General features: G+C 35.8%; 1 protein-coding gene across 1 annotated transcript in view; it reads right to left on the bottom strand.

The window, feature by feature from the left end:
- The window catches only part of COL24A1 (collagen type XXIV alpha 1 chain), a 324,882-nt gene that overhangs the window by 209,579 nt on the left and 97,475 nt on the right, over positions 1-17,828 (bottom strand). The window contains exons 13-14 of the mRNA XM_056123526.1: positions 14,506-14,550; positions 291-344 (exon numbers count right to left, since the gene is read on the bottom strand). Of these exons, the coding sequence (XP_055979501.1) occupies positions 291-344; positions 14,506-14,550 (99 nt within the window). The remainder of the gene's footprint in view (positions 1-290; positions 345-14,505; positions 14,551-17,828) is intronic.

Raw genomic sequence — 17,828 nt, 5'->3', positions numbered from 1 at the left:
CTCTCCCCCCACTAAATCCTCAGATACACAGGTCAGTATAATGAACATGTCTAGCCATTATTTCACTTCAAAATACCCACTAAACATGGTCAAAACAATTAGTTTTAAAGGTTATCTCTCAAGCAAGAATAATATTATCCTTAACATTTTCAGTTGATTTCCTAAGCTTAAAAACAAAACTTGAATGCACCCAGTGGTCTCAAAACTGCCATCTGTGGGAATGAGCAAGTGCAGTTGTTGGGAATCTGAGTGATGTCAGACTGCGAGGTCGGACCTCACAGTTTACTCACAGGACTGCCATCAGGACCAGCAGGGCCTCTTTCTCCAAAGTCACCTGGAAAACCCTGGGAGAGAAAAAGAGGAGTCAATGCTGTTAAGAGCCAGCAAAGACCAAGAATTCATTTCTCCTGCTTTCTGAGAGAGTATTTACTAACTTATTTACTAACCTTAAATATTTGTGCAACAAAAGTATGTATTTAATTTTTTTAATTTGTTTTGGATCACACCTGAATGTGCTCCAGGATTCCTCCGTATTCTGTGCTCAGGAATCACACCAGGTAGTGCTCAGGGGACCATATGTGGTGTCGGATGTTGATCCAGGGCTGGCCGTGTGCAAAGCCAGAAATGTATCTATGGCTCTTAACCCTGAAATGTATCTATGGCTCACTTGTTTGAGTTTTCAGTGCAGTTTGTGTTATAAAAATTATTTTACATTTCATACATGTGGAGAAAACTAAGTTGTTGGCTAAATAAATTTGTTCATCATTATACACAGAATCACTGAAATGAGAGGAAAGATAACCAAGATTCCTAACATTTGCTTTTTCCACTATTTAAAGCAATCTGTATACCAAATTCCATAGAGAATAAAATGACATATTAGCTGGAGATGAGTATATTTATATAAAGTGCTAAATAAAGGCTTTATACACTTTATTATATAAATATATGCTATGTCACTTCATCTTTACAAAAGGTAAAACCATTAATATTAGTATTCCATATTCCAGTTGAGGAAATTAAAGTGCACAGAGCTTAGATCACACCTAATGATGCAGAATAAGATGCTAATGGAGGTAGTCTGCTTACAGATTTAATACTCTCTACAACACTTTCTACAACAATCACCACTTTAACACTTTAACAAACCATTCCAAGATACACCATAACATTAAAAAAAGAAAACAACCACTTAATTAAATTTTTATTGAGGAAAGGTTTAGCACACACACATAAGTACTGTAAACAAACAAAAAAAAATCCTTGGATATTCAGCTTCCCAAAAGTCTTTTGAGAATTCTGCATCATAAAACTATAAAGAATAGTCAAGTAACAGACTTCCTCTTTATTGCAATAATTCAATTACTCCTACTTTATATGCAAATGTTTTCCCTAAAGATTTACTACTGGATTTGCCCATTTTCTGGAGAGGGGACCCTCGCAGGCAATGGGATTCGAGGTGAAATGGGAAGGAATTCATGGCTTGCTCAGGCCCGGAGACGCTGGGGCTCACTACACCCACTGTGGAAGTATTCAGAAGGGCCAAAGACCCTGGGGATAAAACCCAGGGTGCAAGGAATATGCAAGGAAAACACTCTGTCCCCTGCTCTATCTTCTTAGTCCTTATTTGATCAACTTTAAAGCTCACTTTTTTAAAAAAAATGTTATTTTATCAAGTGATTTATAAGTCACTAGGTAAATATTTATTTATTTATTTATTTATTTTCCCCTTTATTTTATTTTATTTTTTTTAAAGTTGTAGATTTACAATTTTTTGTGCTTTGGTATCAATTATACAATGATCAGATACCCATCCCTCCACCAGTGCCCATTTTCCACCACCATGGATAATATCCCTCCCACCCCCATCCCCCCATCCCCCCGTCTCTGTGGCAGGGCAATCCCCTGTGTTCTCTCTCTCCTTTTGGGTGTTGTGGTCTGCAAAAGAGGCATTGAGTGGCAAACATGTTCAGTCCATAGTCTACTTTCGACATGCATCTCCCCTCCTGGGAGGATCCTCCAAACATCCTTTATTTGGTGCTCCCTTCTCTATCTGAATAGCCCTTTCCTCTAGGATACCCAGCTGGCCTCTAAGTTATGGAGTAATCCTCCTGGTGCTGATCTCAGCTATTCTTGGGTATTAATCTCATACTTTGTTACTTTATATCCCCCAGATGAATGCAATCTTTCTATGTCTATCCCTCTCTTTCTGACTCATTTCGCTTAGCATGATACTTTCCATATTGTACCACTTGTATGTAAATTTCATGACTTCATCTTTTCTAAGAGCTACATAGTACTCCATTGTGTAGATGTACCAAAGTTTTTTTAACCAGTCATCTGTTCTTGGGCATTCAGGTTTCTTCCAGTTTCTGGCTATTGTAAAGAGGGCTGCAATGAACAAACAAGTGCAGATGTCACTTCGACTATACATTTTTGTCTCTCTGGGATATATTCCCAGGAGTGGTATTGCTGGGTCAAATGGGAGCTCAATTTCTAATTTTTTGAGAATCGTCCATACTGTTTTCCAGAAGGGCTGAACCAGTCGGCATTCCCACCAACAGTGAAGGAGTGTCCCTTTCTCGCCACAACCACGCCAGCATCGGTTGCTTTTGTTCTTTTGAATGTGGGCCAGTCTCTGAGGTGTGAGATGGTATCTCATTGTGGTTTTGATCTGCATCTCCCTGATGATTAATGATGTAGAGCATTTTCTCATGTGCTTTTTTGCCATTCGGATTTCTTCTTTGAGAAAGTTTCTGTTCATTTCATTGCCCCATTTTTGGATGGGGTTGGATGTTTTCTTCTTGTGGACTTTGTTTTAGAACTTTTTGAGAGTAACAAAAAATGTAATTTACATTAAAAGATTCACTATTAAATCTATATGTTTTAAATAGGTTTCCAGTATTTTAGCAAACCAGTATTAAATACTATATGTTTAACAGTTTCCCCCATCACTAGCTCACTAGTATAAACATGAAATGGCTAAGTTTAAAGTCCTTAGGGTCAGAGTGATAGTACAGGGCTTAAGTACTGGTGTGACCCAACAGATGCCAGCCCCAAGGAAAATGAAAGATGATTTAACAATGACAAAGATGTACATTTCTAAGACTTAGTTAATTTGTACTAGAATTAAAGCCAATTTTATGTATTCAATAATCCGAGGATATTGCAGAAACCATCTGTGAAGTCAAACATATTGCAGCCATACTCCCTTCAAAGTCAGTTAAAGTTCAGGCAAGCACTTTGCTTTTATTGTTCTTGAAGGTCAAATTCTGTTGTCAACAAGCTTACAAATCTGCACTACATCTTTCTGTTTGGTATGATCTAATAAGGGTATTTGAAACTTCTTATAACGTACAGGTAATGGAAAAAGTGAAGAAATCTGTAATAAATCCGAAACAAAAGAGATGATTGATTTTTTTAGATAGATCATAAGGACATTTTTCAGAAACTTCAGGGATATAATAAAGAATGAGAAACATATTGCATGATTTCATTAATGTGAAATAGCTAGAACAGGCAGATCCATAGAAATGGAAAGCAGAGAAATGATAGCCCAAAGCTGGAGGTACAGAGAACTGGGTTTAACTGTTAATAGTTACAGGGGTCTTTGAGGGGGTGATACAATGTTATAAAATTATACAATGTAGCTGCTGCTCAATACAGAATATATCACCAAGTGTACACTTGACAAAAGATGAATTTAATGGATTTGAATAGTGAACCTTATGGTTTGTGACTTCTAAATAGTTTTCTTCAAAAGCAAAGTGACAGTGTGAACAAGGAAGAGACTTACTATCCCCAGGGACTCACTGAAAATGCTGATAACTATAATCCTGGATAAAATAATCTTCACGGGAAATCCTAAGTTTACATTTGTTTAAAATAACATAAATGTATATTATTTTTAATAGTTTTCATGGATTGGAAAATTGCAAAGAGCTTATGAGAATAAAAATAAGCCATTTCTAATGTTCAACAACAGAAACCATAAGAAATCATGTTTTATTGTTCCTTTAAAATACTAACTCACTCTAACCTATTCAATGGCAATAGTACATGGTAACCAGAATGGCTGTCCAGAATCTCAAATCACACCATGATAATGTTAAGAGCTCAAACATGAGTGACAATGGCATTGTTTTATTTGTGAATAGTGCCCTGTAAAGCCAGAATACAAATCAATTTTCTCTTTTGTATGAATCTAATGATACTACTGTTATTGAACACTAAGACCAAAAGAAATATCCTAGATCTGGTATATGTAAGTAAATAGTGGCATTAGTAATTTTAAAGCACTCTAACTGCCTAGATATGTAGCATACCTAAATATCTCAAAATAGGGCCGAAAATATAGTACAGGGGATAGGGCATTTGCCTTTCACATGGCTGACATGGGTTTGATCCCCAGCATCCCACATAGTCCCCCAAGCACCTTCAGGAATAATTCATGAGTTCAGATCCAGGATTAACCCCTGAACTTGCTGGGTGTGACCCAAAAAGAAAAAAACAAAAACAAAGGGAATCATTGTTTTTATCCTCAGTCATAAAGATCACACCTTAATCTTGCCATTTTCTTACACAGAAGATATAGTTCCTTACACAGAAGATATAGTTTCTTACACAAAAAATATAGTTTCTTAACCCACGGCAAACCTGACATGCACAGTCCTAATATTGCATGCACGGTCCTAATATTGAAAGCCTATGACACTGTCCAAATTCTCCCTTACATTATTCACCCTGAAATAATTACTGTCCTGAATTTCCACCTGTTGATATCTAAGTCTATGAAATACTCTGCTTGAACTTCTAGAAATTATCAACTTATACCATGACATGTTGCCTCTTTTACACCTGTCCTGATGTTAAAGGTGAACCTAATTCAGAATCTTTTTATTTTCATTGGTGATGCTTGGGGGGTTACTCCTGGCTCAGAATTACTCCTGGAATTATTCAGAATAACTCAGGAATTACTTCTGGCGGTGCTCAGAAAACCATGTTAGATGCAGGGGATTAAACTCAGGTCGACCACGTGCAAAGTAAATGCCTTACCTGCTGTATGTACTATTACTCAGGCCCCCTAAATCAGAATCTTGGCTTCTCCCTTAAACCTTGTCAAACTACAGCTAGTCAAACTCAATCCCACAGGCTATGTTGAAAACAGTAGAATACAGAAAATACCTATTTCCTGGCAGAAGCAGCATCACCTAAAAATTAATGCCTAATTTTCATTACGTCATAGTGACAACAGTAGTTTATGCTCAAATTACTGCAAATGTTTCCTGGAATATAGAAAACACTGTCTCCAAATTCTTGCAAAATGAGTCTATCTGAGACACCACCACAATATGTATTTTTAAGATTGTCTTGGGCTAAAGATAGAAACTAATAACAGATGTTTAACAGAAGGATTTTATATTCTGAAATTCTAACACTGGAGTTAGAAGCCAAACTACAGTTTACCTTAAATAGACTCTTCTAACAGAAACATGTATGAAAGAGGGGGAAGAGGCAATCTTTCTATAGTTAGACAAATAAACATTACCAAAGTACAGGAGCCTTCAGGGTTTTGGGTTGTCCACTGTGAAGCTGTGATATGTAGTCCTCCACAGAAGAAAACCAAACACAGTCTTTTATTCCCTCTTGTCAAACATTAAACATAAGATAATTTAAATCTTTGTAATTCACTCATTTTTGCAGGTCTGGCAAACTTCTCAGAAAACGTCAATATTTATAGGACAATTTTTTATACACCACTGAGAATAGGTTGCATCTCCAATTTCATGTTTATTTTCAATATTTATACTTGTGGCATAAGTATTTTAGTTCTTTAGAGTTGTATATATATTTGCATAGTCAACTTAATACAAAATCAATTGGAGCCCGTGAAATGTTTTTTTCCTTTGATAGTTATAGAACTTTCTGACCTTGGAATTTCCTGACCAAGTGTAAGAATGACATTTGGAAATTTTGCATTAAAAAGGAAGTTCAGAATTCAGTACTCTTAGAAAAAAAATATGAACAAGTGAATTTAAATTGTTTCCCCTGCTTCCCCTATTCTATAAAAACTTCTTATCCTTTAATATTATAAATTAGGCTCTTTATTCTTTCAAAGAATCAGCAACGTATCACACATGTTCCAAAAACCTTCTTAAATAAAGACAACAAAATGTATAAAAACGAATACTAGTTCTATAGTTTTAGATGAGTCATGACCACTGAAGTTTGCTGCTGTCTTATTTTTATGTGGGATCTCAGAAGAATAAACTTGAGGTGAATTCACATATCCAAAGAAAGCAAAAAAAAAAATAGACAGATAATCTCTTGTCTCATTTTCCAAGGATGGCTTAAAAGAAGGCAACTAGAGTACTGTGGTTGTCCTCTAAAATTGAATGGCAATGAGTATTCTGATCCAAATTGAACATGGAAGCAACGCAGGAGGGAAGAGGAAGAACACTAATATCTTAGGGGAAAAAGAGGTATCTAAATGAAATAAGAATGTGCTTTGCATGAGGGTGGTCCAGAGTTTGATCCCAGGTACCACATGGTCTCTGAGCATCACTAGGAGTGGTTCTGAGTATAGAACTTTTATTAGCCCCTGACAGTACTGATTGTGGCCTGAAAGAAGAAAAAAATCAATATTGAAAAGCATAAAAATACGAACTTATAGGCAGTTGATTTCATGAGTCTTTAGAAACAACTGTAATTATTATAAAATATATTAAAATAGAGATTTAAAAGTAATTTAAAATCAAGGGACATGTAAATTTGTTAATGTAACTAATTTTTAATATTCTTTTATTTTATAATGTTCCAAATTTCTAAAAACATAGTTTTACCATTTATCTCATTTAGAAAACAAAAAATAGATAGAATATCAAATAATCACTGTAAAACACATATTGAGTGAGGAAGAGTTTTCTGGGAACTAAGATTTAAAATGAAATAAATTCTAACACACCATTGATTTGAAAGTAACAACATAAGAATAATAACTCTTGAATAATCAAAAGAAAATTACTTTGAAATATGGAGTGATGCATTTTAATTGCATCTATATGTCTAGAATAAGGTAATTACTTTAAGTCCATAATTTCCTTTTCAAAAATAGAGCCATCATTAAGGAAGCTGGTGAACAACAACATTTTTTGATGTTTAGTGCTTCCCCAGGAAGATAACTCATTGTACCATCAGAAGAAAGATCATCTGATTTATGGCAGTATCTTTCCAAAATTCAGAATTTGACCTAACTCACTGAATAATTTTAGACAGAACTAGTACTATTCTTCCAGATTTATGCTTAATGTATATGTGAATGACATCTATCTCTCCATATATATACATTTTTTAATATTTTTGTTAACTATTCATATCAAATACAATTTTAGTACACAGATTTAAAAATATGAATACTTATCAAGGTTAATTTGCAAGATTATTATTTGTCTAGACAATATTTAAGAATAAAAACTTGTATTTTGAATTCTTTAAGCATATTAACTTCATTATTTTGACTTTCATAGTGTTTCATAATACAGAATGAAAAGTAATTTATTTTACCAGTTTCTGGTTTTGATTTCAAATATTTAATAAACCTAACTGCAAAAAAGTTACATAAAAATCTTAGTTATCTTAAACTGAATGTGATTTATGTTCATAAGGCTAAATACTCTACTTACCTAAAACTTGAAAAATATCAAAATTATTTACAATATAGACTAACTAAAGAGAAATGATATAGAGTGCATACAACTTTTAATGCTATTAGACTAACTATGGTAAATGAAATAATATGCAATTTCTATGTAACAGGACTATATTGAAACATCAACCAAAACTTCTAAGTAGATCTGAAATCAGAATAAAATTGAAAGTCTTTTGACCTCACCCAAGAGGGGACGAGCCTCATCCAAGACAGGATAAGATATTCAAGCCTGCTTGGATCGGGACTGGGCTTTCTCCCCCTAGGTCCCCAGCTTTCCAGTAGCTTGGCAGTCACACCCACAAACTGCCCCACCTCCCCCCGCCCACCCCCCCAGCCATGTACTCTCATCAATGGCCAAGATCCAGAGACTATAAACTAAAGCTCCTGAAAGAGAGCACTGCAGAATTTCCTGGACCACGCAAGCTCTTACACTCTACCTCACTTATCAAAAATATTACATATTTGTTTGATTTCTAACATACCTGCTTGTATTCTCTTATATTTGGGCTTAAATGGCTCCAGAATGAAATACAACAACCTTCACACACTTACCTCTTATTTTCAAGATGGGAGGGTGCTCCATGGTGGGATTGGTGTTTGAATATTATCTGTAATGAACTATTTGGGCCGGAGAGATAGTATAGCAGGTAGAGTATTTGCCTTGCACATGGCCAACCCAGGTTCAATTCCTCCACCCCTCTCAGAGGGCCTGGCAAGCTACCAAGAGTATCCCGCCCACACGGTAAACTCTGGCAAGCTACCCGTGACATATTCGATATGCCAAATTAGATATATAAGTCTCACAATGGAGATGTTACTGGGCCCGCTCAAGCAAATCGTTGAACAACGGGAGGACAGTGCTAACAGTGCAGTGCTAATGAACTATTTTGAACTACTTATATGAAAAAATATATGTATAAAAATTGGCAAATGAACTAGACCTCTTATAGTCTAGTTCTCCCTTTCGGAGAAACTCGCAAGACACCGAAAGTACCCTGCCTGCGCCGCAGAGCCTGGCAAGCTCCCTGTGGTGTATTCGACATGCCAAAAACAGTAACAATAATGGGTCTCATTCCCCTGACCCTGAAAGAGCCTTCAATGCAGCACCATTGGGAAGAACAAGTAAAGAGAGGCTGCTAAAATCTCAGGGCTAGGACGAATGGAGATGTGACTGGCACCCACTCAAGCAAATCAATGAACAACAGGATGACAGTGATACAGTGATCACTTGATCACTTGACATCCCATTACTCATTGATTTGTTTGAAGGGCGCCAGTAATGTCTCCATCCGTCCCTGTCATATGCTAGTTTAGCCCAATGGTGTCTGCTTGCTCCAGGAACACGAAGAGCCTCAAAACGATCATTCAGGGTCTTGACGAAGAAGTCTGGCCATCTCGTAGGTGGGTGGCCACTCGATATTTTGATGGAATCTAGTCAGTGATGGCTCTAGTCCAGCTGTCGTCTCCAAATCACATTATTCATCCAGCCCATCTGATTTTTGACACCTTGCCAAAAAAGACAGCATCCCTGATTCTTGATCGTCGACAGAGGGGATTCATTCTCTCACTTGAGTGAAGCGTAACACTCCAAACATAGCTCTTTCGATTCCTCTTTGGGAGACCAGAATAGCGTTCTCATCCTGTTTTCATAGGGCTCAGGTCTCCAAGGGGATATGTTAATGCAGGGAGAACAGTGGAATCGAAGAGATGTGCCTGAGACAGAGGTTCTTCGTCCTCTTAGATATTTCTTCAACATTGTTGAATGCGTTCCAAGCCGCTCTCTTCCTCCTGCACAACTCAGGTGCCAGGCCATTCGTCATGTCGACTTCTCAACCTAGGTACACATAACTGCTGCATTTGGAGATGTTCATTCCATTGAGTGTGACTGGAACGTCAGGAATGAGTCTGTTTCTCATAAACATTGCCTTCGTGAGATTCAGCTGTAGTCCGACCTTTCCACACTCACGGTCAAAGTCAGTCAGCAATTGTGCCTGCTTGGCTAATGTTTGGTGTTATTAGTATGATGTCATCAGTGAAGCAGAGGTGGTGTAGTTGCTGACCATCTATCTTAACTCCCATTCCTTCCCATTCCAGTCGTCGCATGGGGGGCATGCGAGGGTGACACTGAAGAGTTTCGGTGAAATGGTATCACCCTGCCGCCCTCTCTTGATGACAATGATTACCTCCCTGTAGAATGGTGAGATCCTGGTAGTGAATCCATAATAGAGTTCACGGAGGATCCTGATGTACTGAGTTTGAATGCCCTGTTTGGCTAGGGCTTCGATGAACACTTCAGTCTCAACCGAATCAAAGGCGTTCTTTAAATCAAGGAACGTTAGACAGAGAGGCATCTTGAACTCTCGATAAACCTCAATGAGCTTGGTCATCATGTGGATATGGTTCATCGTGCTGAATTCTTTTCGAAACCCAGCTTTCTTGCATGGTTGTCCTTCATCTAGTGTTCTGCCAACCTTATTCAAGATGACTCGAGTGAACAGCTTGTAGACGACAGACAACAGGCAGATTGGGCGATAGTTGCCAATGTCGTGGATGTCTCCCTTCTTGTACAGTAGTACAGTCCTGCTGGTTTTCCATTGGGACGGAACCTTGTATTCAGACAGGTAACGTGTAAAGAGCCGAGCCAGTGTATTGATGAGTACTGACGGCAGGTTCTTCAGGTGTTTGGGTCTGATCTTATCTGGGCTGGGTGCTGTTCGCTTCTTTACTGACAAAATGGCTTGTCGGATTTCGGAAGGGAGAAGGTTGGGAATGACATATCCGTCCAGCAGGATTTGGTATGTGGGTAAGTGGACATGGCTAAGGGTGATTAGAGGCTGCCCTAAAAGCCTCTATCCCTCTCGAAGAGGCCAGCAAGTTACTGAGAATATTCTGCCTGCATGTCAGAGCCTGGCAAGCTATTCGCAGCGTATTCTATATGCCAAAAACAGTAAATATAATGATATGGTGATAGTGATAAAAAAGAATTGAATATCTTTGGACACAGTAGAGCCAAAATTTCCTATGGCTGGCAATTTTCATATATAGGACTTCACTATAGGACTTCACTTTTTCACTATAGGACTTCTAGGTTTCTGTCACTCTTTCAGATGTATATTTTCTGTTATATTTTTGTTGACTTGAAATACTTCAGTTCATATTTCTATGTTATGACTTCATATGTGACAAAAATGGTATAGATATATTACCAAGAATAGCCATAATTATAGTCTACAATATTCTACATCAAAAAGTATGGAAATAGTACCAAAATGTATTTTTATTTCATAATAAGAAAAATTATGCAAAGTTACCTTGGAAAAGTCTAGTGTCTGACGTCAGCTGTCATAAGTTAACTTGTGGTTGTAACTGTATTCTACTCTAAGTACAGTAGTTTCCTCATAAACATGGCCAAATAATTTTGTGGAAAAAGTACATATAGCATACATGACACATTACAGAGCCAGACTTTTAAGCACCATTTAAGAAAAATGGAATACATGTGTCTTAAAATGTGATTTTTATATGGTTATATATCTATTACAAAGTCATATTTTTAAAGCAGTAACTGTGCAAATTTTGCTAGGTAAAAAGAACAAGGAAATCAAACAAATAAAAAGAAATAATTCCATTCATTACTTTTCTATTGTTTTCTTTAATTCAACAAGAAATTGGGTAGTTTTATATTCCTCATGGATTAAGAAATTATAAATCTATAAATTTTAGTGGATAATTTTATAGTTTACTATGGAGTCAGAAACCAGAAATTATATATTGCCAAGAATGTATCGATAAAACCAGCCATATTTATAAATAAGGTTGGCGACTGATACATCATAGAGTATGAGAATATATGAAGGATCATCTTAAAGAACTAATACACTGATACTTTGATAAACATTAGAATATTAAATTAAGTGACCTACAAATATTTAGCAGAGTATTTAAAAACAAAATAGTGTTGGGCTGGAGCTATAACACAGTGGGTAGGGCGTTTGCCTAGCATGCAGCTGACCCAGGTTCGATTCCCAGCATCCCATATGGTCCCCTGAGTACCGCCAGGAGTAACTCCTGAGTGCAGAGCCAAGAGTAACCCCTGTGCATCGCCAGGTGTGACCCAAAGAGAAAAAAAAAGACCAAAATAGTGTTGATAATTATGGTAGTAATAAAGTTTCTATTGTTAGAATTGCTAAGGCTAGTTTTAAAGATGAATATATATGCAAAGAATGTTTGGCTTATTTTTTTATCAATAAGTTTATACTAGCAGTACTGTAGCACTGTCCTCCCGTTGTTAATCGATTTGCTTGAGTGCACCAGTAGTAATGTCTCCAGTGTGACGCTTGTTGTTACTGTTTTTTTTTTTTTTCATATTGAATACACCACAGGTAGCTTGCCAGGCTCTGCCGTGTGGGCGGGGTACTCTTGGTAGCTTCCTGGGATCCCCGAGAGGGAAGGAGGAATCAAACCCGGGTCGGCCACATGCAAGGCAAATGCCCTACCTGCTGTGCTATCCCTCCAGTTTATATTAATACATTAAAACATTAAAAAATTAAGCTTTGGGCTGAAACAACAGTACAGAGGTAAGCTGCTTGTCTTGTATACAGCTGACTCAGGACTCAACCCTGGTACCACATATGTTTCCTTGTGCCCTTCTAGGAGGGATCCCTATATGCAGAGCCATGAGTTAGGCCTGTGTGTAGTAGGTGTGCCCCCCACCCCAAATCAAGTTAATAATAATAAAGCTTTAATTTTATTACATTTGGCCAAATGTCATGCAAAAATAACTTGCTATTAATAATAGCTATTTTAAGCAATATGAATATAAGTGATAGCAGAAATCCCTAAGAATTTGGAAAAAGATCCTGGATTCATGATCAGAGGATCTGGGATCAATTCCTTATTTTACTTATTAAAATATTATATGATATTGACCAAATCTTTAACATTACTAAACATCATTCTTCTTACCTATGTAATGACATTAACACCCATTCTAATCTACCTTCAAGAAATGTTACAATATTCAAAAGATAAAGCATAAAGCAGAACAAGAAGTAATCTTCAGTACATGATACCACAAAAACTGGACAGCTACAGGTTAAAAAAGAAAGAAAAGAAATTTGACCAATGCTTTATGCCATTTACAAAGATTTGTTAAAGTGGATTAAAGACCTTGATATCAAGCCTTTACTATTAAAAAAATAATAACACTGAGAAAAATATAGGTAGAACCCTATATTTTGACATTAGAGGAGTCTTCCAGGATATAATCTCACTGGCAAAGTAAACAAAAGCAATAATTAAAGATGGGGCTACAAATTAAGTAGCTTCTTCATTGGGAAAGAAAGATCTAAAATGAAAAACAAAGCCCCCTGAATGGGAGAAAATATTCATATATCACACATCAAACATAAGATAATATATCAAGAGATAATACAAGAGATAATATGATCATGAGATAATACTCAAGATCCATAAATATCCAAGATCACATGAGATAATATCAAGGATCTATAAAGTATTCTCAATATCACAAAAAACAAAAAAACCAACAAACAACCCCATCAAACAATGTGGAGAGGAGATGAACAAACATTTCCTCAGATGAGATAAAAATGGCCAGTAGGTACATGGAATAAAGTTCATCATTACTGATTATTAAGAAAAATCAAAATGATAGTGAGATGCGGTGTGACATATAGTGCAGGGGTTAAGCCCTTGCCTTGAACATGGCAGGCGCTGGTTTGATCCCAGCACTGCATATGGTCCTCTGAGCACCACAGGAAGTGGCTCCTGAACACAGAGCCAGAAGTAAGACCTGAGCACTGCTAGGTGTGGTCCCTGAACAAAAACAAACTAAGTAAGCAAACCAAAACAAGGAATTAAATAATGCCTAGTAGAAAAAAATGAGATTAGGTGCTAAGGGGCTGAGTGTGGAGGTGTGCATGGCAGCAGAAAGGAAACTTGGTTTAATGGTGAATAAATTCTGACCCTCTAGGCAAGATGTAGTATGACTGGAAGTAGAAAACAATTATTTCAGTACTACTTTATTAATTAAAAGTAATAGTGAAACTGAATATTCTGATAATTCTTTAATGTCATCATTATGATTTTACTTACTATACAACATTTTAGAAAAGGTTTCATTAAAATTTTAATTTTATAACTCATGGACTAGTGAATACAGTGTACCACAAAATCTTATCCTAAAAAAACCTTTAAATAATACTAAAAACAATATAAGTAGAACATCAAGTAGCTAATTAGCTATGCTATTTTAACCATCTTTAATCTAAAAGATGCTTCTCTGAACTATAGTTTTCTCATCTGTAAAACAATGGGCATAAGATGATGTTAAATTTTTTCCCATCGCTAAAATTTGTATAATATCTGGTAAGATTCAATGTCCTTTATTTTTTAATACCCAAATATGAGAACTATAGAATCTTTTTAGCATCTGAAGCATTTTTAAAAACCTCCAAAACGTAAGAATGAATAGTAGTATCTTTAGTTTTCAGTTGTTCATGTACATTTGTGACTTTATTCCAATTATTGAAGGACTAGAGTTCTCGACCATTGATACATTGATATTAGTTACTAGTATTAGATAGAGAGCTATCCTAAAGTATAATATTCCCTTTACATTCTTGATATTATTTAACAAGGTGTTAAAAAAGCAAAAATTAAATTGTTGAATGAAATGCACTGTAAATAACCAGAACAGTTACTACTTCCATATTTTAATAGGTAAGACAAGTATAAAGTTATATTATCCTACAGAAGAAAAAGAAACAAATTACCTGTCTTCCTTTAAGGCCCTTTTTCCCACGTACCCCAGAAATGCCCTAGAATATTAAAAAAAAAAGGTCAAAATTTTAAATGTTGAAAAAAATAATGGGAGTTAGATGCTGTATACTTTTTTTCCCCTTAAACATCAACTAATTGATCATACCAAAGAGGGATCAAGAAAACTGACTTTGTTCTTTCAAGAATATACTCCATCTGTATTCCAAATATAATTCTAATATCTCCCGCTCAATACAATTTGCCTAGAAGTAGGCACTTAATAAGCTTAGGCAGAATTAACAGAAAGGTCTTATTTTCCACACCAAAGGGACAATTACCTTTGTTTTTCCTCCCAGTCTCTACAGCTGGACATAACTAACAGCACATTTAACCTTGGCAGTCCCAATCTTGCAATCATATGGGAACAAGTCTCAGGACAGTCAACATTGGAAAAGCAAAGATGAGAAGGATGGTGATACCAACTATTCTCATTATATACTGTGCCTAGATCACACCTAATGTGAGAATTTCAGATTACATTTAAAGCAATAGGGTATAGTATTTAAGCAAAGAATTTAGAGCCAGAATATTTATGTTCAAATCCTGGCTACACATTAATTTATATGGTTTTATGTTCTTCCTGTACCATATTTTTTTGTCATCTATAATATCAACAACAATACTATTGATAGTACCTATTTCTTTGGGATTTGTGAAGATGAAATTAGCTAATTCAGGGAAGTGCACTTTCTTTAAACAACATGAGTTATTGACCCAAAATTAGTGAAAAATTCATGCACAACTTTTGATTAATCCACAATTTTGTTTTGTTTTGTGGCCAGAGCCAGGGGTGGACAGGGCATTCTTGAGAACCAGTGCAGTGATGGGACTGAACTGGGGTTGACTGTTTCAAGGCAGGCACCTTCCCAATAGTCCACTGATGACTGGAAGCATAACTGAGAACATAACACATTTTGTATGTTACATGTATTATATACTACTTGTCATATATACTGGATAAAATGTATTTAAAATCATAAGAAAGAGAAAACAGTTACAGTACTGTACTTATTAGTATTAATTACTTTAATTAGTACTTAATTATCATTATTAGCAACCAGTACTTAATTATTGTTATTCAATAATTATGCTTTTGAATAATATTATCAATATTATACTGTTTATTAAAAATTCTGAATATAACCAGACCTGTATAGTTCAAATTCATGTTATTCAAAAATCCCCAGTATTTGTGTGGTGCTGAGTGCATAAACATTCATTTAATAATCATTTTCTATCATTATTATTATAGTAGTAAGTAAGTAAAGGCCCTCCCGTTGATCGTCGATTTGCTCGAGCGGGCCCAGTAACATCTCCATTGGAGACTTTGTTGTTACTGTGTCTGGCATATCGAATACTCTTGGTAGCTTGCCAGGCTCTCCTAGAGGGGCGGAGGAATCGAACTCGGGTCGACCATGTTGGCCGCTTGTAAGGCGAACGCCCTACCCGCTGTGCTATCGCTCCAGCCCATTATTATTATCACTATTAAAAATTTCCATCTTTATTTTTTTGCTTTTTAGGTCAAACCTGGCAATGCACAGGGTTTACTCCTAGTTTATGCACTCAGGAATTACTCCTGGTGGTGCTCAGGGGACCATATGGGATGCTGGGAACTGAACCTGGGTCGTCCGCATGCAAGGCAAATGCCCTACCCGCTGTGCTATTGCTCCAGTCCCCCAAATTTCTATCTTTTCAAGTTATTTTGAGCTGGGGTTTTGTTTGTTGCAGGATTCTAATTTGTAAAATCACTCTGAACACAAATTTCATGTAAAACCCTTAAAATTTAGGTTCAAATCTTTAAATTTTATTTCAGAACTATATAGTTTTGGTTTTATAGTGATATATTGATATATCTTACAAAATAGCATGCATATTGATAAAGATACCACTAATTAGAGTGATAATTTATCCACTGACAAATCAATAGTGTCTGATAAGTGCTCATCTTATTTTGTTATCAAATAAGACTTCAAAGGTAAGCAATTAAGACATTGGACCAAAGCAATAGGACAGCTAGCAGGGTTTGCCTTGCACATGGACAACCCACATGGTTTCCAGAGCACTGTCAGATGTGATCCCTGAGAACAGAGCCAGAAGTAAGCCTTAAACACTGCCTAGCATAACCCCAAAACCTAAATCAAACCAAAATGCAAAGAAGCAAAAACAACTAAAGGTGAGCAATAGGGCTCATTTCTTTATTCATTTTTACATAATAGCTTGCTGTTAGCAAATGATAACTATTTTCCAAAGCTTTAGTAGCATTATTAAATTTCAGCAGGAAACTTAAGGATTTATGTTTTTTAATTTCCTTAGGGATTTAAGGAAATTTAAGGAAACATGGTAAGAATGACATAAGCACTTTTTCATATATATATATATATATATATACACACACATATGTATGTTGCCGACATGAACAAAGGATATTTTTCTCTCCATTTGTTTTCACATATGATTAGTATTATATTATTTTCTTCTGATTTTTCTGCTTTCATGTTTTCTAACACAATAGTTTCCACTTAGTTCTCCCTTTCATGACTTTAATAAAACCTATGGGAAAATAATATTAGAGTAAAGTTCCCACATGAGCTACAGCATTATGAAATGGTTTTACATTCATGACTTAACTGTCCTGTAGATTGGTCACAATTACAGAGCATAAATAAGGACAGTGTGGCCATTGTTGGTCAGTGTCAAAACCTTAACAACGGACTTCATAAAAACATGTACGTTTTACATTATTTACTAGAAATAAATTCATGATGAAAGAACAGAAAATGGTTACATCATGAATAGCAGAATTTACAACAAAATAAACTGTATATACTCATCTGGGTCAAGAATAAGTAAGTCAGTCTATGCTTGATGAGTTGGAAACATATCTCATATGGTTTAGTGACATAGCTTCTGAATCATGATCACACTATTTTACTGTGAAATAAATAATTTTTTGGTATACCAAGGGAAATTTTTGATCTTACCTCACCTAAGAAAATAAACATTTGACTGAAATTACAGTACATTTAAACTCTAAAGATTTCTTCTCTGCAGGACTATGCATAAGTAATTAAGAAAATGTGATTTAATTCACTTATCTGAAAATATATATATTTGAAACACTCATTGATCAAAGAATAACCTGTTTTATCATAATTAGCAAAAACCAATTTTCAGAACAAAAGTCTTGACATAAAAGCATTCCTATAACAATATAGCATTACTATAACATTTGAATGTTATAGTAATGCTTATAGTATTTGAATGTTATAGGAATGCT

The sequence above is a fragment of the Sorex fumeus genome, unplaced genomic scaffold (assembly GCF_029834395.1).
Source record: "Sorex fumeus unplaced genomic scaffold, SorFum_2.1 ptg000047l, whole genome shotgun sequence".
NCBI classification, from domain to species: domain Eukaryota; kingdom Metazoa; phylum Chordata; class Mammalia; order Eulipotyphla; family Soricidae; genus Sorex; species Sorex fumeus.
This window is presented reverse-complemented; position numbering and strand designations above follow the sequence as displayed.